Below are 18214 nucleotides of genomic sequence, written 5' to 3' on the forward strand. Positions count from 1 at the left end.
CTTCCACCTCATTGCTTGGTTTTTGCTCTGACATGCACTGTCAACTGTGGGACCTTATATAGACAGGTGTTTGCCTTTCCAAATCACATCCAATCAATTCAATTTACCACAGGTGGACTCCAATCAAGTTGTAGAAACATCTCAAGGATGATCAATGGAAACAGGATGCATCTGAGCTCAATTTCGAGTCTCATAGCAAAGGATCTGAATACTTATGTAAATAAGGTATTTCAGTTTTTTATTTAAAAAAAAAATAAAAAAATGTTTTCACTTTGTGATTATGGGGTATTGTGTGTAGATTGAGGATTTTTATTTATTTAATCAATTTTAGAATAAGGCTGTAACGTAACAAAATGTGGAAAATTCAAGGGGTCTGAATACTTTCCGAATGCACTGTACAACAAGCAAGGAAGCCACATCATGTGAAGATGTGTGCCTCATCATGGTAATCATGTCTGTAAAGCTGGGCGTAGGAAATGGGCTTCTCACTGGTTTTAATGAAATCCAAATTACGTTTCGATATGCCTCCAGGGCAAGCATTGCTTGCTTCAAATGGCTTGCTTTGTCCACACCAGAAGTGAGTAATTGTGCATGCTCCCCAAGATTGACAGGAGCCTTGCAGATCAACTGATAGGGCTTCCCCTTTTATGTCTGCTAGTCTGAGAACGTTAGTCCGAAGAGTCAGCATGACAAGTGTTAATCAGAGCATCAATTTGCTTTAGGGGGAAAATAACAGGAATCTGTAAAACACCATAATTAACTATGGTACCTTGCTAATAGATGTCTATTTTGGTTTTAGCATGAGATTCCTGCAATCCTCTACAGTAGCTTGTCACAGTCACACAACTGAGATTAGGCTGAAGTGTTTGTCATATTGTGGTTGTGTTTTGGTTACAGGTACAACATTGAGCCCAGCCTCTACAGCCCCTACTTCTCCCTGGGGTCTTGTATGGAGGGCCTGAACAGCCTCTTCACCCAGCTCTATGGAGTCTCTATCATGTCCGAACATCCAAGTGCAGGAGAGGTGTGGAATGATGATGTCCGCAAACTGGTAAAAAAAAACTTGTATAACTATTCAAATGTTCCTAGTGTTGAAGCTTTAATTTGTTTGCTGTCTAAATTGTGTTTCTATGGTGTGATCTCCTAAGTTTACTGTTTTGTCACTTCCTGTCCAGGCTGTAGTTCATGAGACAGAGGGGTTGCTGGGATACATCTACTGTGACTTCTTCCACAGAGCAAATAAACCTCACCAGGTAGACAGAGCCTCACACGCCACGCCCGCAACGCAACCGGCTTTCTTTGAAGATGACATGAGTTTCAGTAGATCAAAAAAAGTTTCAGAATTTCAAAATGCTGTCATGGCTGCTGTTTCTAGCATGTTCAAAATAAAAAAAGTCTCTGGCCCTGTGGCACTGATCTTGAAACCAGCAGTACATAGAATGTATTTCAAGGCAGGGCCTCAATGTTCTCTTTGTCTCTCCCTTCCTCAGGACTGCCACTTCACCATCCGCGGTGGGCGGCAGTGCCAGGAGAGCGGACAGTACCAGCTGCCTGTAGTGGTGCTGATGCTGAGCCTGCCCCACCCCACCAAGAGTGCCCCCACCCTGCTCACGCCGAGCATGATGGAGAACCTGTTCCACGAGATGGGTCATGCCATGCACTCCATGCTAGGGCGCACACGCTACCAACACACCACAGGTGTGACATTCTCAGAGTTGAACCGTTAACTTTAGCAGCTTTAGCCTGGCATTGTGCTTATGGGTAATTCCAGAGTGATGCTGAAACGTCCAAGTCGTCCTTGTCCATAGAGTTGTATGGTTTAACTTTGCAATCATTGGTTTTAGTTTGACATACATTTTAAAGTGAAAAATCGGATACTTAGCATCACTCTGTTACCGTGGTATTGTCCCTATGTATTTGTACTTTTAATGTGAATAATAATATGGGAATGACTGTATGTACAGCTCTCTCAAGTCAATAGTCCTAATAGTGAGGAGGATTGATATCAGTATCAATGGTTTCACCCTGGTGGTGGTGTTGTGAATGACATCTTAAAATGATGGTCACAGGTTAGAATGGCATGCGTAGAGGCTGTGTTCAGTCATGGTGTGGAGACTTGAAAAGGCCTGTTAAATACAATTCAGAATGATACGGCTTGGTGAGGAAATCCACACTGGTTATCATTGGATTGGTTGCATGCTCCTTTACTTGTTAGATAAAGACTAAGGATACGCCTTAGCAAGTAACTCAAGATGCTTAAAAATGTCAATTTCATGGCGAGAGATATCCACTTAGATAACATAGATCAGTAATGGAGCAACTTTAGACTGCTTTTGTCTTCTCAGGAACCAGATGTGCCACTGACTTTGCTGAGGTCCCCTCTATTCTCATGGAGTACTTTGCCACTGATTATCGTGTAGTGAACCAATTTGCCCGCCATTATCAAACAGGACAGGTACACAAACTCACAATTTTTTTGTGTTACTAGATGGGTTACTGATATGGTGCTGTAGTCCTGCTGAGAAATGAATGTCTTTGTGTTTTTGCAGCCTCTGCCTCAGAGCATGGTGGCTCGTCTGTGTGAGTCCAAAAAGGTGTGTGGTGCGGCAGACACTCAACTACAGGTAAATCCCCCTGACATACAACAACAATGAACAAAATGGGTCACAGCTTTTCCTTGAATGGGATACATTAACACTCATGGGTACGTTGCCACTGAACTCTCATGCAAATGCACAATACAGGGCAAAACATTTTGCTCTCAAACTGTTTAAAATGTACTGGCACGGCAGCAAACACTGACAACTTATCTGCTAATCTTTATAGTAGTTTTTTAACAAGGTTTCCTATATTGTTACCGTTGCTTTAAAAACTCACTTAAACACAATGGACATAAGGGTCCTGTAAGTGCTTTGACTGAGTGATTGATGGTTGATAAGTGTAGAGACTTAACAGATATCAGCCTTTTTCAGGCAACAGAAAATTACTTAACTCTAAGAGGGATATTTGGGAACGTTTCAAAGGTTTAACATGTAACTACATGAATGATTCAGCATGTTTATTTTTTATATGGACAGATTTTCTACTCTGCTCTGGATCAAATGTATCATGGAAAACCCCAAAACCGTTCAACGACTGATATATTAAAGGACATGCAGCAGAAATTCTACGGCCTACCGTACACTCCAAACACGGTGGGTATCTCGGTGTCAAAATGCTCTTTGCCTTCACTGAGTTGGTCAATAGAACTTTGATTAAGAGCTCAATTACAGCCTTTACAGTTAATGAATGTTTGAGGGGACATTATTTGCCTAATCCCCAAATCTTTACCACAGTGTCTGCCTTCTCCCGTGCAACAGAGGGACAAAAACAGAGCAGAGAGAGGGAGTTATTTTTTGGATATTCTTCTCTGGCTTTGTGGTTTTATATCTCTTACCCAGGCGCAGCACCGTTTAAGGGATTAAAGCTTTTTTGGAGGCCCTGCTCAAATAACAAAGCAGAGGTATACTTTGAATGAGCACTCCCTGGGGGAAATATTTGAAACTCTTCTTTCTGTGGTCCTTTTAATGAAAATAGTCAGGAGGGAATAGAGAATGTAAAACACAGCCATCATTTAACAGGAATGGTCATCATAAGGCATTTATCTTCATCTGTAATTATGTTGGCCATCAGGAATATACGGCACTCAGTCAGAACTATATTCCACCTTCTTTAATTGAGCTTACAAGCCACAGTTGCTTTACCCTCGCTAAAAGTCCACTTTTATCCATGCAGCTAACGACCTCCCAGGGGAGTGTGGTTAATTTTATATACTTTCCTTTCTGTCTGAGTAATTTTTCTTTAACTATAAAACCATGCCGAAACTCAACATTTCACTAAAATTATATATGTTATGATGGGAAGAGTAGTTTTCCTCCTTTTAGCCCCACTTACAAAATTCCTAATTGTATTGTTAAAGGATCTGTCATGGGATTGGAGCAAGTGAAAACTGATTTGTTTATATTCTGCTAAAAGGACCATATTTTCTTACATTTTTATTCTCTTCTCTCCTTGTGCTCGCAAAAAAGCAGTGAAGCCTTTCCACACTAAACTTTCCACACTAAACTGAACATTTGAATGGCTAATAGGTCACAGAGAGACCCAAATGATAAACACTGGGGTGATTATGACATGTGTATGGTTTATAGACCAGGGGTATCAGTTCTGACTGGAGAGAAAGACTATCAGCTGTTGTTGAGTACATGGACCAAATGGAAATCCCTGGGCCTGCGATAAGAATATTTGGAAAATGGCATTAAGCATGACATTCAATCTGCCGTGTTGATGATTCTTTGTTTTTATCTGTTCTCTCTGAGTCCTAGAAAGTCAAGACATGTTCTTTTCTCATGAGTTGTGCTGTGTCGGTGATGCATAGGCCTACCCCTGCACATAAATACTAGCAGCTTGGTCCGCAAGTATGCCTTTTATCTAATACTTAGGAGAACAGAGTGACATGCTGCTCTGACTTTCTGGGTCTTTGTCTGTGTGGATCAAAAGGGATCTTTCGCTGAGATGATGACTGGACTATGACCTTCTCAAGTTGGACGGATCAAAAATAAAGCAGAGCACTGGTGTCTGAACTGAGTAGTTTGAGTGTTCACTGTCCGTCTAAGTTTCAGCCATTCTTTGTCATACCTGTAATTACGTTTCATGTTCTAAGGTGTTGTGCGGTTGGGGATATCTTGCCACAGCAAGATGAGTGAGCTCAAACCGGGTGACCCGATATATGCTATAGGCCTCTGGTACTGCTATAGGCCTCTGGTACTGCTATAGGCCTCTGGTACTGCCGTCTGGGCGGCTGGTGAACTCTCTCCTCATGATTTGTGCTCAGTTTCCCAATATTTTGGTTTCCCCAATGTACTGCCTCTGTCAGGAGTACTGTTTACCCTTATTAAAGTCATTAGGGCCCAGATGGGACCCGTCATGCAGACACTTTGCGGCTTAAGCCTGTTTCACGCTAGAGGATCATCCGCCCAGCCTGGAGAATTCTTTCACACTGCCCGCTGTTTAAATAAGCAGCACCCCTCTCAAAGGCAGAGTACAAGGTGCTTTATACTAGCCCCTTTAAACTCATCTATCGCACCTATCCAAGACGTTACTGTAAAGAGCACAGTCGGGGGAAAGATCTTCTCCTAAGAGCTAAAGTCACTCATTAATTTATAAAGATCTGGGCCCACATTTGGATGTTAGTTAGGGCAACTTCATTTGGTGATATCTATGTGGCTCTAGCAAGGTTCGTAAGGTTCCTTATGCATTACAGGCTCAATGCTCTGATACAATACTTACAGTACTTAGCTTTTCATTTGTGTTTTACAACCCCCGTGGAGAATAGGGTATAATTTAGTTTTGTTCCACTGCTGCTTTCTGACTGTTTGAGTGTTTTCCAGGTGAATTTCCCCGGAGTCCAAAATCAGGCCTGATCATAGAGTATGTTGTCTTTACAGATAGGAAGTTGGACCCTCTAGGCAACAAGGGGAAAAGGAAATGTATGCACTCTGCCATTTAGGAATTTCCATGTTTTGTTCCTTTTAAAAGCAAAGTAAAAGGTTTAAAGTAAAATGTATACAGTTAAATCAAAGTCCATATTTGACTTAATCATGGGCCAATTGAACAGTAGCAGAAAAAACAGTGACCATACAGTAACTAGAACAAACTTCAATAGACTTTCTTTAATGGCCCAAATAATATTGGGTATTTTCCTGAGGGGGAAGTAGATGATGATGATGATGATGACAGAAGAATGTCTCTGCTTGTCTTTTCCTTTAGCAACCTTTATGAGTGGGAACAGTTAAGCCTTCAAAGCTGAATTAGCCTTTCTCTCCAAACTACACTCTCGCCATTTAAAAAATAAATACAAATGTTGTACCTTTATTTAACTAGGCAAGTCAGTTAAGAACAAATTCTTATTTTCAATGATGGCCTAGGAACAGTGATGGCCTAGGAACTGCCTTGTTCAGCAAAACGACAGATTTTTACCATGTCAGCTCGGGGGATTCGATCTTGCAACCTTCCGGTTACTAGTCCAACTCTCTAACCACTAGGCTACCTGCCTCCATGCGTAAGCTATTTTAATTGCATTAAATCTGTCTGTTTTTGTTATTGGTTTTTATGTGAGATAAAATGTTTATTTGTCAGTATGCATACAGTGGTGGTCTTTCTGAAATCATGGTATTCAGTGGAACCTGTTGAAAGCTAGTTTAATTTGGGTTATTTATTGGGTATGGTGTTAATGATGTTGTGATCTTGTGAAATGCTTTGTTTTCTTTCGCAGGCATGGCAGCTGAGATTCAGCCACCTCATTGGCTACGGGGCCAAGTACTACTCCTACCTCATGTCCCGCGCTGTGGCCTCCATGGTGTGGAAACAGTGTTTTGTTCAGGATCCTTTAAACAGGTGAGCCTGAGAGCCATTCAGCGTGTCCTCACATAAACTCTTCATCAGGAAATACACACAATATCAAGGCATGGCTGTCTGCTGCACTTACTTGACTTTTATAGGTGTGACTAAATGCAGGGTCCCCACGGAAGAAAAAAACAGTTTACTGTAGCAATACAATGAACTTCTTCCGAGGAAGTCATAAATCGGTGAAACCTGACTTTATTAATAATGTCAAAATATATCAGGACCATTTGGTGATGTATTTTTGTGTGTCCCTTAATATTTTTTGCCATGTGTAATCACACACCGGGAACTTGTTATGCTACATTCAATGATAGTACATTATATCACTGAAAGTTACAGTACATTTGACTGCAAGTTATAAAGTTGTTTGCATTTCCAAGAAGACCGAGGCAAATGCTCTCTGACAAGCAACCTTCCCTGAGTAGTGTTAAGTCTCTCAGCTTGACATTGAACATGACATTTAATATGAAATCCACACCAGCTTGGCAGGTGTGGTACAGTAATCCAGTTAGAGCCACCAGCATCCACATTACACAGCCCCACAGTCCTCCCTATCAGCTCTGCTCTGACTTTGACTTCACAGAGGCTTTGTTTAGAGATTCACCTCAGAGATTTGAGCCCTGCAGCCCTTTTTTCTCTCTCCGTCTTACTTTCTCTCCTTTGACATTGTTTATGTTCCACCTGTGGTTGTCGAACCTCTGTTTCCTATCATCAGCCCTGTGAGGGGAGAGCTGAGACTTTGCTCAGGACTCAGGGTAGGGAAGAGGAGCCGCTGGAGGGGAATGCATGTGGCTGTAATCTTATCTTTCCTCTCTCTCCCCCAGGGACATGGGAGAGCGCTACCGTAGGGAGATGCTGGCCCATGGGGGAGGGAAGGAGCCCATGCTCATGGTGGAAGGTATGTCACGGTCTTAACCAATGTGCCCTCTAAGCTGCGCACTTGCGCGTCCGAGCACCTCCTCCAGGAATGCCACGTAGAAGAAATGCCCGGCCTCGCAGAGACGCAAGAGATTGAACTACACCGAGTTTGCCCCATTAGTTTGCGCTATATAGATTAATATTTTTTCTGTGGTCAGATCAACATTATATCAGCCCCTTTTCAATGCAACAAAACAAATCTAACTTTGCAAGATTGAGTCTGATTTTGTTGTAGGCAGAGCACAAAGGAGTAGAATTCTATTGGCGGGGGTAGCTGACAAGCATTCTTTCAATCACCCATGAGTGAATCCGCTTTTCAGATCAAAGAGCATTGCTGTGCGTGTGCACATTTGTTTATATTCTTTGCTAGTTAGCAAGTTGTTAGCGAGTTATTAGCTCAGTTACAGAGAAGTATAACTTCAGAAATGGGGAGTTACTCCTTCCTACAAGAGCACAATACGTGTAGGTTTAGGCTGTATTTCAAGCTGTCTTTAAAGGGGCAGTGTTATATTTTGAGACAGGCTTGAATATGTAAATAAGCCAATAGGCAGAAGGGTAGCCTACATTGTCTAATTCTCTGTATGGTAATAATAATTAATTGTATTTTATAAAGTGGTTTCTTGCATCATAAAACACCTTAGCAATTTACAGTCACCTATTTGGCCCATGGTGTTACAGACTAAGTAAAAAATCATAAATTAATGTCTGGCCCTTCATAATGTAAAAACGTTTTTAAAAGTCTTGTGCAATGTTGGCCTGCATTGAACACCACAGCTATATCATAGAAATCAAAAGCTTTTTCCATGTGAAAATAATATGGGGTTTGCTCCATTGATTTTGTTGGTAGGCCTGCATTATGCTCAAATAGCCACAATAGCCTATTGGCTACTGTTTAAAACTGTAAGGGTACAGCCTCAGTGTTCACTGTAAACGTGCCCCGGAAGTTGCAAAAAGTTGTCACAACGTACATGTTTCCGTTCACTAAAATTTGCTCAGTGCCCCAAAACATTTGAGGGAACATTGGACTTGACCTTTTTTTTACTCTTTTTTTTTTTTTTTTTTTGAGGCTCTCACCACCTCTCTGAGAGCCTCTGGACAGGTCGTGTAGTGGCCCACTTCAGGCTGATTTACTTTATAAAAATGTTTTATTGAAATTTTATCCCGTTTCTCGCCAATTTCGTGATATCCAATTGCGATCCAATTACGATCTTGTCTCAACGCTGCAACTCCACAACTGGCTCGAGAGAGGCAACGGTCGAGTCATGCATCCTCCGAAACATGACACTGGGCCAATTGTGCGCCGCTCTATGGGCCTCCCGGTCACAGCCGGTTGTGACACAGCCTGGGATCGAACCTGTAGTGATGCCGCAACACTGCAATGCAGTGCCTTAGACCCCTGCACCACTCAGGAGGCCCCCTGATTTACCTTTTTAGTGTCCCAGGGTTAAGGAGTGTCCATTAGACTAGGAAGGAAGGTGTCAACCAACATCTAACTATATTTCAATGAATTGTGTTCAGAAGAGAATAGGTATGTCTGCTCTAGGTGATCCTTGATAACCTGGTAGAACTAGAAAGAGCCAGCAGTAGCCCACCAGAGTCATAATTCCTTCACTCAGGTATTCACACCTGCTGCTGTTGTGGTTAGCCTGGTCTGCGATAGGGGCCTCAGAATGGAGGATATTTAGCTCTCCGGCATGTTTTACTGCCTCTCTTACCTTGTGTTTTACAGGGGCTCTGTCATTATAGAGCTATATAGCCCCTTGTTTGGTGGTGGTTAGTCTTGTATGGTGGTTGGTGGTAACTGGTAAGCTATAACAGAACACAAACCTTTATACATGGTGGCAGTGCCGCCCCCCCCCGACTCAGAGCGGAGGGGAACCAGCGCTGTAATATCAGGTGACGACGGGTACTGTTAATCTCCCAGCAGGGTCACCCCATTTGATTGTCCTTACAGTTGTCACTCGGCCTATGAAATTACAACTGCCAGGGGACTGTTCACTGTTATTAGAGCTGCTGTTTAATCAAATAATGTTATTTGTCACATGCGCTGAATACTACAGGTGTAGACTATGAAATGCTTATTTATGAGCTATTTTCAAACAGAGTTAAAAAAGTAAGACAAATTTGCTAAAATGTTAATAGGAAATGGTACCACAATAAAATAATTTTACTATATTCAAATCAAATTTTATTAGTCACATGCGCCGAATACAACAGGTGTAGACCTTACAGTGAAATGCTTACTTACGAGCCCCTAACCAACAATGCAGTTAAAAGAAATACGGATAAGAATAAGAAATAAATGTAACAAGTAATTAAAGGGCAGCAGCAAAATAACAATAGCGAGACTATATACAGGGGGGTACCGGTACAGAGTCAATGTGCGGGGGCACGGTTAGTTGAGGTAATATGTACATGTAGGTAGAGTTATTAAAGTGACTGTGCATAGATGATAACAACTGAGAGTAGCAGTGGTGTAAAAGAGGGGGGAGGGCAATGCAAATAGTCTGCGTAGCCATTTGATTAGATGTTCAGGAGTCTTGTGGCTTGGGGGTAGAAGCTGTTTAGAAGCCTCTTGGACCTAGACTTGGCGCTCCGGTACCGTTTGCTGTGCGGTAGCAGAGAGAACAGTCTATGACTAGGGTGGCTGGAGTCTTTGACAATTTTTAGGGCCTTCCTCTGACACCGCCTGGTATAGAGGTCCTGGATGGCAGGAAGCTTGGCCCCAGTGATGTACTGGGCCGTTCGCACTACCCTCTGTAGTGCCTTGCGGTCGGAGGCCGAGCAGTTGCCATACCAGGCAGTGATGCAAACTTAATGATGGTTTTGGAGTCGTGCCTGGCCGTGCAGTCATCAGTGAACAGAGAGTACAGGAGGGGACTGGACACACAACATTACATTTGACATTTTAGTAATTTAGCAGACGCTCTTATCCAGAGCGACTTACAGTAGTGAATGCATACATTCCCCCCCCCCCGTACTGGTCCCCCGTGGGAATCGAACCCACAACCCTGGCGTTGCAACCACCATGCTCTACCAACTGAGCCACACGGGACCCTGAGGGGCCTCTGTGTTGAGGATCAGCGTGGCGAATGTGTTGTTACCTTCCCTTACCACCTGGGGACGACCCGTCAGGAAGTCCAGGATCTAGTTGCAGAGGGAGGTGTTTAGTCCCAGGGTCCTAAGCTTATTGATGAGCTTTGAGGGCTGGATGGTGTTGGAACGCTGAGCTGTAATCAATAAATAGCATTCTCACATAGGTGTTCCTTTTGTCCAGGTGGCAAAGGGCAGTGTGGAGTTCAGTAGAGATTGCATCATCTGTGGATCTGTTAGGGCGGTATGCTAATTGGAGTGGGTCTAGGGTTTCTGGGATAATGCTGTTGATGTGAGCCATGACCAGCCTTTCAAAGCAGTTCATGGCTACAGACGTGAGTGCTATGGGTCGGTAGTCATTTAGGCAGGTTACCTTAGTGTTCTTGGGCACAGGCACTATGGTGGTCTGCTTAAAACATGTTGGTATTACAGACTTGGACAGGGAGAGGTTGAAAATGTCAGTGAAGACACTTGCCAGTTGGTCAGCGCATGCTGGCAGTACACGTCCTGGTTATCCATCTGGCCCTGCGACCTTGTAAATGTTGACCTGTTTAAAGGTCTTACTCACATCGACTGCGGAGAGCGTGATCACACAGTCTTCCCGGAACAGCTGGTGCTCTCATGCATGTTTCAGTGTTATTTGCCTTGACGCGAGCATAGAAGTAGTTTAGCTCGTTTGGTAGGCTTGTGTCACTGGGCAGCTCTCGGCTGTGCTTCCCTTTGTAGTCTGTAATGGTTTGCAAGCCCTGCCATATCCAACGAACGTCAGAGCCGGTGTAGTACGATTAGATCTTAGTCCTGTATTGACACTTTGCCTGTTTGATGGTTCGTCGGATGGCATAGCGGGATTTCTTATAAGCTTCCGGGTAAGAGTCCCGCTCCTTGAAAGCGGCAGCTCTAGCATTTAACTTAGTGCGGATGTTGCCTGTAATCCATGGCTTCTGGTTGGGGTATGTACGTACAGTCACTGTGGGGACGATGTTATCGATGGACTTATTGACGAAGCCAATGACTGAGGTGGTGTACTCCTCAATGCCATCGGAGGAATCCCAGAACATATTCCAGTCTGTGCTAGAAAAACTGTCCTGTAGCTTAGCATCTGCTTGATCTGACCACTTTTTATTGATCTAGTCACTGGCGCTTCCTGCTTGAAGTTTTGCTTGTAAGCAGGAATCAGGAGGATAGAATTATGGTCAGATTTGCCAAATGGAGGGCAAGGGAGAGCTTTGTATGCGTCTCTTTGTGAGGAGTAAAGGTGGTCCAGAGTTTCCCTCTGGTTGCACATTTAACATGCTGATAGAAATTTGGTAAAAGATTTAAGTTTCCTTGCATTAGAGTCCCCGGCTGCTAGGAGCGCCGCCTCTGGGTGAGCATTTTCTTATTTGCTTATGGCAGAATAGAGCTCATTCAGTGCTGTCTTAGTGCCAGCCTCAGTCTGTGGTGGTATGTAAACAGCTACAAAAAATACAGATGAAAACCTTCTAGGTAGATAGAGTATCTCATGATAAGCTGTAGACCACACTTTCTCAGGCGAGCAATAGCTCGAGACTTCCTTAGATTTCGTGCACCAGCTGTTATTTACAAAAATACATAGTCCGCCGCCCCTTGTCTTACCAGACACCGCTGTTCTATCCTGCCAGTACAGCGTATAACCAGCCAGCTGTATGTTGATAGTGTCGTTGTTCAGCCAAGACTCCGTGAAGCATAAGATATTACAGTTTTGAATGTCCCGTTGGTAGTTTAATCTTCTGGGTAGGTCATCGATTTTATTTTCCAAAGATTGCTCGTTTGCTAGCAGAATGGAAGAAAGTGGGGGTTTAGAACGTTGGACTAGTAACCGAAAGGTTGCAAGATCGAATTCCAGAGCTGACAAGGTGAAAAATCTGTTGTTCTCCCCCTGAACAAGGCAGTTAACCCACTGTTCCTATGCCGTCAATGAAAATAAGAATTTGTTCTTAACTGACTTGCCTAGTTAAATAAAGGTAAAAAAAAAAAAATTTGATCACCTACGAATTCTCAAAAGGCAGCCCACCCTCTGGCCTCTTTTTCTCCGCCTCATCTTCACGGGGATCTGGGCCTGTTCTCGAGAAAGCAGTATATCATCGCTTCGGGCGAAAAGATTCTGCCAGTTATTTTCGATCATAAGAGATGAAAGCGGCAACATTATGTACAAATAAGTTAAAAAATGAGTTACGAACGAAAAACACAATCGGTTGGAGACATGTAAAACATCAGCCTTCTTCTCCGGCGCCATTTTTTCAAGGAGTACCGGTACTGAGTCAATGTGCAGGGGTATGAGGTAGTTGAGGTAATTGATGTAATATATACATGTAGGTAGGGGTAAAAGTGACTAGGCAATCAGGATAGATAATAAACAGAGTAGCCGCAGCGTATGTGAACAGTTTAAAAGTGTCTATGTGAGGGTGTGTGTAGCGTCAATATGCATGCGTGTGTGTGTGTGTTGGAGTGTCAGTGTAGTATGTGTGAGTGTCTGGGTAGAGTCCAGTGAGTGTGCATAGAGCCGGTGCAAGAGAGTCAGTGCAAATAAAAAGGGTGTCAATGCAAATAGTCAGGGTAGCCATTTGATTAACTGTTAAGCAGTCTTACTGCTTGGGGGTAGAACCTGTTCAGGAGCCTTTTCGTCCCAGACTTGACGCTCCGGTACCGCTCCGGTATCTTTTCAGCCTCCTGAGAGTAAAAAGGCGTTGTCCTGCCCTCTTCACGACTGTGTTGGTGTGTTAGTGATAGTGATGTGGACACAGAGGAACTTGAAGCTCTCGACCCGCTCCACTACAGCCCCATTGATGTGAATGGGTGCGTGTTCGGCCCTCCATTTCCTATAGTCCACGGTCAGCTCCTTTTGTCTTGCTAACGTTCAGGGAAAGGTTGTTGTCCTGCCACCAAACTCCCACGTATCTGACCTCCTCTCTATAGTGCTGTCTCATTGTCGTCGGTGATCAGGCCTACCACAGTTGTGTCGTTCACGAACTTAAGATGGTGTTGGAGTCGTGCACGACCTAAACAGTCGCAGGTAAACAGGGAGTACAGGAGGGAACTAAGCACGCACCCCTGAGGGTGTTAAAGGTCAGTATGGCGGATGTGTTGTTGCCTGCTCTCACCACCTGGGGGCGGCCCGTCGGGAAGTCCAGGATCCAGTTGGAGATGGAGGTGTTCAGTCCCAGTGTCCTTAGCTTAGTGGGCACTATGGTGTTGAACGCTAAACTGTAGTCAATGAACAGCATTCTCACATACAGTTGAAGTCAGAAGTTTACATACACTTAAGTTGGAGTCATTAAAACTTGTTTTTCAACCACTTCAACCAATTTCTTGTTAACAAACTATTGTTGGTAAATCGGTTAGGACATCTACTTTGTGCATGACACGTCATTTTTCCAACAATTGTTTAGAGAATTTTTCACTTATAATTCACTGTATCACAATTCCAGTGGGTCAGAAGTTTACATTCACTAAGTTGACTGTGCCTTTAAACAGCTTGGAAAATTCCAGAAAATGATGTCATGGCTTTAAAAGCTTCTGATAGGCTAATTGACATCATATGAGTCAATTGGAGGTATACCTGTGGATGTATTTCAAGGCCTACCTTCAAACTCAATGCAGACCTCCACAAATCTGGTTCATCCTTGGGAGCAATTTGCTTGACATCATGGGAAAATCAAAAGAAATCAGCCAAGTCCTCAGAAAAAAAATTGGAGACCTCCAAGTCTGGTTCATCCTTGGGAGCAATTTCCAAACGCCTGAAGGTACAACGTTCACCTGTACAAACAATAGTACGCAAGTATAAACACCATGGGACCACGTAGCCGTCATACCGCTCAGGAAGGAGATGTGTTCTGTCTCCTAGAGATGGACGTACTTTGGTGCGAAAAGTGTAAATCAGTCCCAGAACAACAGCAAAGGACCTTGGGAAGATCCTGGAGGAAACGGGTACAAAAGTATCTATATCCACAGTAAAACGAGTCCTATATCGACATAACCTGAAAGGCCGCTCTGCAAGGAAGAAGCCACTGCCCCCTAACCGCCATTAAAAAAGCCAGACTACGGTTTGCAACTGCACATGGGGACAAAGATCGTACTTTTTGGAGAAATGTCCTCTGGTCTGATGAAACAAAAATAGAACTGTTTGGCCATAATGACCATCGTTATGTTTGGAGGAAAAGGGGGGGAGGCTTGCAAGCCGAAGAACACCATCCCAACCGTGAAGCACGGGGGTGGCAGAATCATGTTGTGCGGGTGCTTTGCTGCACTTCACAAAATAGATGGCATCATGAGGCAGAAAAATCATGTGGATATATTGAAGCAACATCTCAAGACATCAGTCAGGAAGTTAAAGCTTGGTCGCAAATGGGTCTTCCAAATGGACATTGACCCCAAGCATACTTCCAAAGTTGTGGCAAAATGGCTTAAAGACAACAAAGTCAAGGTATTGGAGTGGCCATCACACAGCCCTGACCTCAATCCTATAGAAAATTTGTGGGCAGAACTGAAAAAGCATGTGCGAGCAAGGAGGCCTACAAACCTGACTCAGTTACACCAGCTCTGTCAGGAGGAATGGGCCATAATTCTCCAAACTTATTGTGGGAAGCTTGTGGAAGGCTACCCAAAACATTTGACCCAAGCTAAACAATTTAAAGGCAATGCTACCAAATACTAATTGAGTGTATGTGAATTTCTGACCCACTGGGAATGTGATTTATTTCAGATTTTATTTCTTTCATCATTCTCTCTACTATTATTCTGACATTTCACATTCTTAAAAGAAAGTGGTGATCCTAACTGACCTAACTGACCTAAGACAGGGAATTTTTACTAGGATTAAATGTCAGGAATTGTGAAAAACTGAGTTTAAATGTATTTGGCTAAGGTAAACTTCCGACTTCAACTGTAGGTGGGAAATGTGTGGAGTGCAATAAAGTTTACGTCATCTGATCTATTGGTGTGTTCATGGCAACAGATGTGAGTGCTACTGGGCGGTAGTCATTTTAGACATGTTACCTTGTCGTTCTTGGGCACAGGGACTATGGTGGTCTGCTTGAAACATGTAGGTATTACAGACTGGGTTAGGGAGAGGTTGAAATTGTCAGTGAAGACTCTTGCCAGCTGGTCAGCGCATGCTCTGAGTATGTGTCCTGGTAATCCGTCTGGCCCTGCAGCCTTGTGAACGTTAACCCGTTTACTCACATTGGCTACGGAGAGCATGATCACAAAGTCGTCCGGAACAGCTGGTGCTCTCATGCATGGTTCAGCGTTGCTAGCCTCGAAGCGAGCATCGAAGGCATTTAGCTCATCTGATAGGCTTGTGTCACTGGGTAGTTCATGGCTGGGTTTCCCTTTGTAATCCGTGATTGTTTGTAAGCCCTGTCACATCCGACAACAGTCAGAGCCATTGTAGTAGGCTTCGATCATAGTCCTCTATTAATGCTTTGCTTGTTTGATGGTTTGTTGGAGGGCGTAGCGCAGGGGTGGGCAACTCCAGTCCTCGAGGACCTGATTGGCGTCACACTAGCAAACACAGCTGATTAATCAAATTGCATTCTAAACTGAAGATCATGATTAGGTGATTATTGGAATCAGGTGTGTTAGCTAGGGCTGGGGAAACGTTGTGACACCAATCAGGCCCTCGAGGACTGGAATTGCCCACCCCTGGCGTAGTGGGATATCTTAAGCGTCCGGATTAGTGTCCCACTCTTTGAAAGCGGCAGCTCTAGCCTTTAGGTCAGTATGGATGTTTTCCTGTATGTAATCCATGGCTTCCTGTTGGGATATGTACATACAGTCACTGTGGGGATGACGTTGTCGATGCTCTTATTAATGAAACCGGTGACTGATGTGGTAAACTCCTCAATGCTTCCAGTCTGGGCCAACGAAACAGTCCTGTCGCTTTAATTAACTGTTAAGATGCACTACATGTGGACACCCCTTCAAATTAGTGGATTCGGCAATTTAGTCACACCTGATCCTGAAGGGTATATACAATCGATCACACAGCCATGCAATCTTCATAGACAAACATTGGCAGTAGAATGGCCTGTACTGAAGAGCTCAGTGACTTTCAACGTGGCACCGTCATAGGAGGCCACCTTTCCAACAAGTCAGTTTGGCAAATTTCTGCACTGCTTGAGCTGCCCCGGTCAACGGTAAGTGCTGTTGTTGTGAAGTGGAAACGTCTAGGAGCAACAACGGCTCAGCCGCAAAGTGGTAGGCCACACAAGCTCACCGAATTGGACCGTCGAGTGCTGTAGTGCATAAAAATCTTCTGTCCTCGGTTGCAACACTCGCTACCGAGTTCCAAACTGCCTCTGGAAGCAACGTCAGCACAATAACTGTTCGTCGGGAACTTCATGAAATGGGTTTCCATGGCCGAGCAGCCACGCACAAGCCTAAGATCACCATGCCCAATGCAAAGTTTCGGCTGGAGTGGTGTAAAGCTCGCCGCCATTGGACTCTGGAGCAGTGGTAACGCGTTCTCTGGAGTGATGAATCATGCTTCACCATCTGGCACTCCGATAGATTAATCTAGGTTTGGTCGATGCCAGGAGAATGCTACCTGCCCCAATGCATAGTGCCAACTGTAAAGTTTAGTGGAGGAGGAATAATGGTCTGGGGCAGTTGTTCATGCTTCGGGCTAGGCCCCTTAGTTCCAGTGAAGGGAAATCTTAACGCTACAGCTTACAATGACATTCTAGATATTCTGTGTGGAACAACTTGACTGGCCTGCACATTGCCCTGACCTCAACCCTATTGAACACCTTTGGGATGAATTGGAACGCCTACTGCGAACCAGGCATAATCGCCCAACACCAGTGCCCGACCTCACTAATGCTCTTGTGGCTGAATGGAAGCAAGTCCCCGCTGCAATGTTCCAACATCTAGTGGAAAGCCTTCCCAGAAGAGTGGAGGCTGTTATAGAAGCAAAGGGGATCAACTCCATATTACTGTACAGTAGGTCGTTATGGCAGTGCGTGCACATCATCTTGTCTACATGATTTACTATATCATCATGACCCCTTCAATTACTGTAATAAAGTAAGGATTGTTTACGTGTGTCTGTTCAAGCCTTTAGAAATGGTTTACTGGTTTTGAGAAACTAGCTAAAAATCTGGGAACATTTTGAGTGAGTACAATAATTAGTCATTGGAAGTGACATGTTTACTATGAAGATTTTTGTATCTGCACAGCCTCAAGGCAATAGCATTTTAGAAACACTTACATAAACCAACACTGAGCAAACCGAACCCTGTTAAAGAAGCTTGCAGCTAAAGTGGTCTGTTTCCCTGCTGTTTCCTGCAGTATGGGTCTGGTGGTGGAGGATCTTGGTTGAAAGGTGAAGGGGCAGGTTGGGGGAACCCGGAGCAAACTCAGAGAGGTTCCTCAGAGGCTGGCCTGGTCTTTTTATCTGGGTGGCTCCCTGCCCGCTCCGTGCTGCGCCTGGACGTTTCCCAGGCAGCCAGCCGGTGGTGAAAAGTAGCCCCGGGATTAAATGGCAGCAGAGAGCGTGAAAGGTGATCGACTGACGGCCCATGCTAACTGAAGCCCTCTGTTCTTGGGCCCAGGCTGCCACAGAGGGGGCTTTCATGGGCCTGCTGTTTCCCATAGCCTCCTCTGCCCACCACGGATCAGGAGGGGCACATGGGACAATGGAGCTACCTAAGCAATGGAGCAGGTCCCAGGACCTGGCCTCTCAGCTCAGCCTGGCCTAGTTGGCCTAATCAGGTGTGGATATAATGACCCTGTTCTGAAGTTA

General features: G+C 44.2%; 1 protein-coding gene across 3 annotated transcripts in view; it reads left to right on the forward strand.

The window, feature by feature from the left end:
- LOC106581117 (mitochondrial intermediate peptidase) overlaps positions 1-18214 on the forward strand; it is a 35774-nt gene that overhangs the window by 10512 nt on the left and 7048 nt on the right. For all 3 annotated transcript variants that reach the window (XM_014162876.2, XM_014162875.2, XM_014162874.2), the window contains 8 exons: positions 898-1051; positions 1176-1253; positions 1491-1698; positions 2346-2455; positions 2550-2624; positions 3078-3194; positions 6311-6432; positions 7266-7339. In XM_014162876.2, coding sequence (XP_014018351.1) covers positions 898-1051; positions 1176-1253; positions 1491-1698; positions 2346-2455; positions 2550-2624; positions 3078-3194; positions 6311-6432; positions 7266-7339 — 938 coding nt within the window. The remainder of the gene's footprint in view (positions 1-897; positions 1052-1175; positions 1254-1490; positions 1699-2345; positions 2456-2549; positions 2625-3077; positions 3195-6310; positions 6433-7265; positions 7340-18214) is intronic.

The sequence above is a fragment of the Salmo salar genome, chromosome ssa20 (genome assembly GCF_905237065.1).
Source record: "Salmo salar chromosome ssa20, Ssal_v3.1, whole genome shotgun sequence".
NCBI classification, from domain to species: Eukaryota; Metazoa; Chordata; class Actinopteri; order Salmoniformes; family Salmonidae; genus Salmo; species Salmo salar.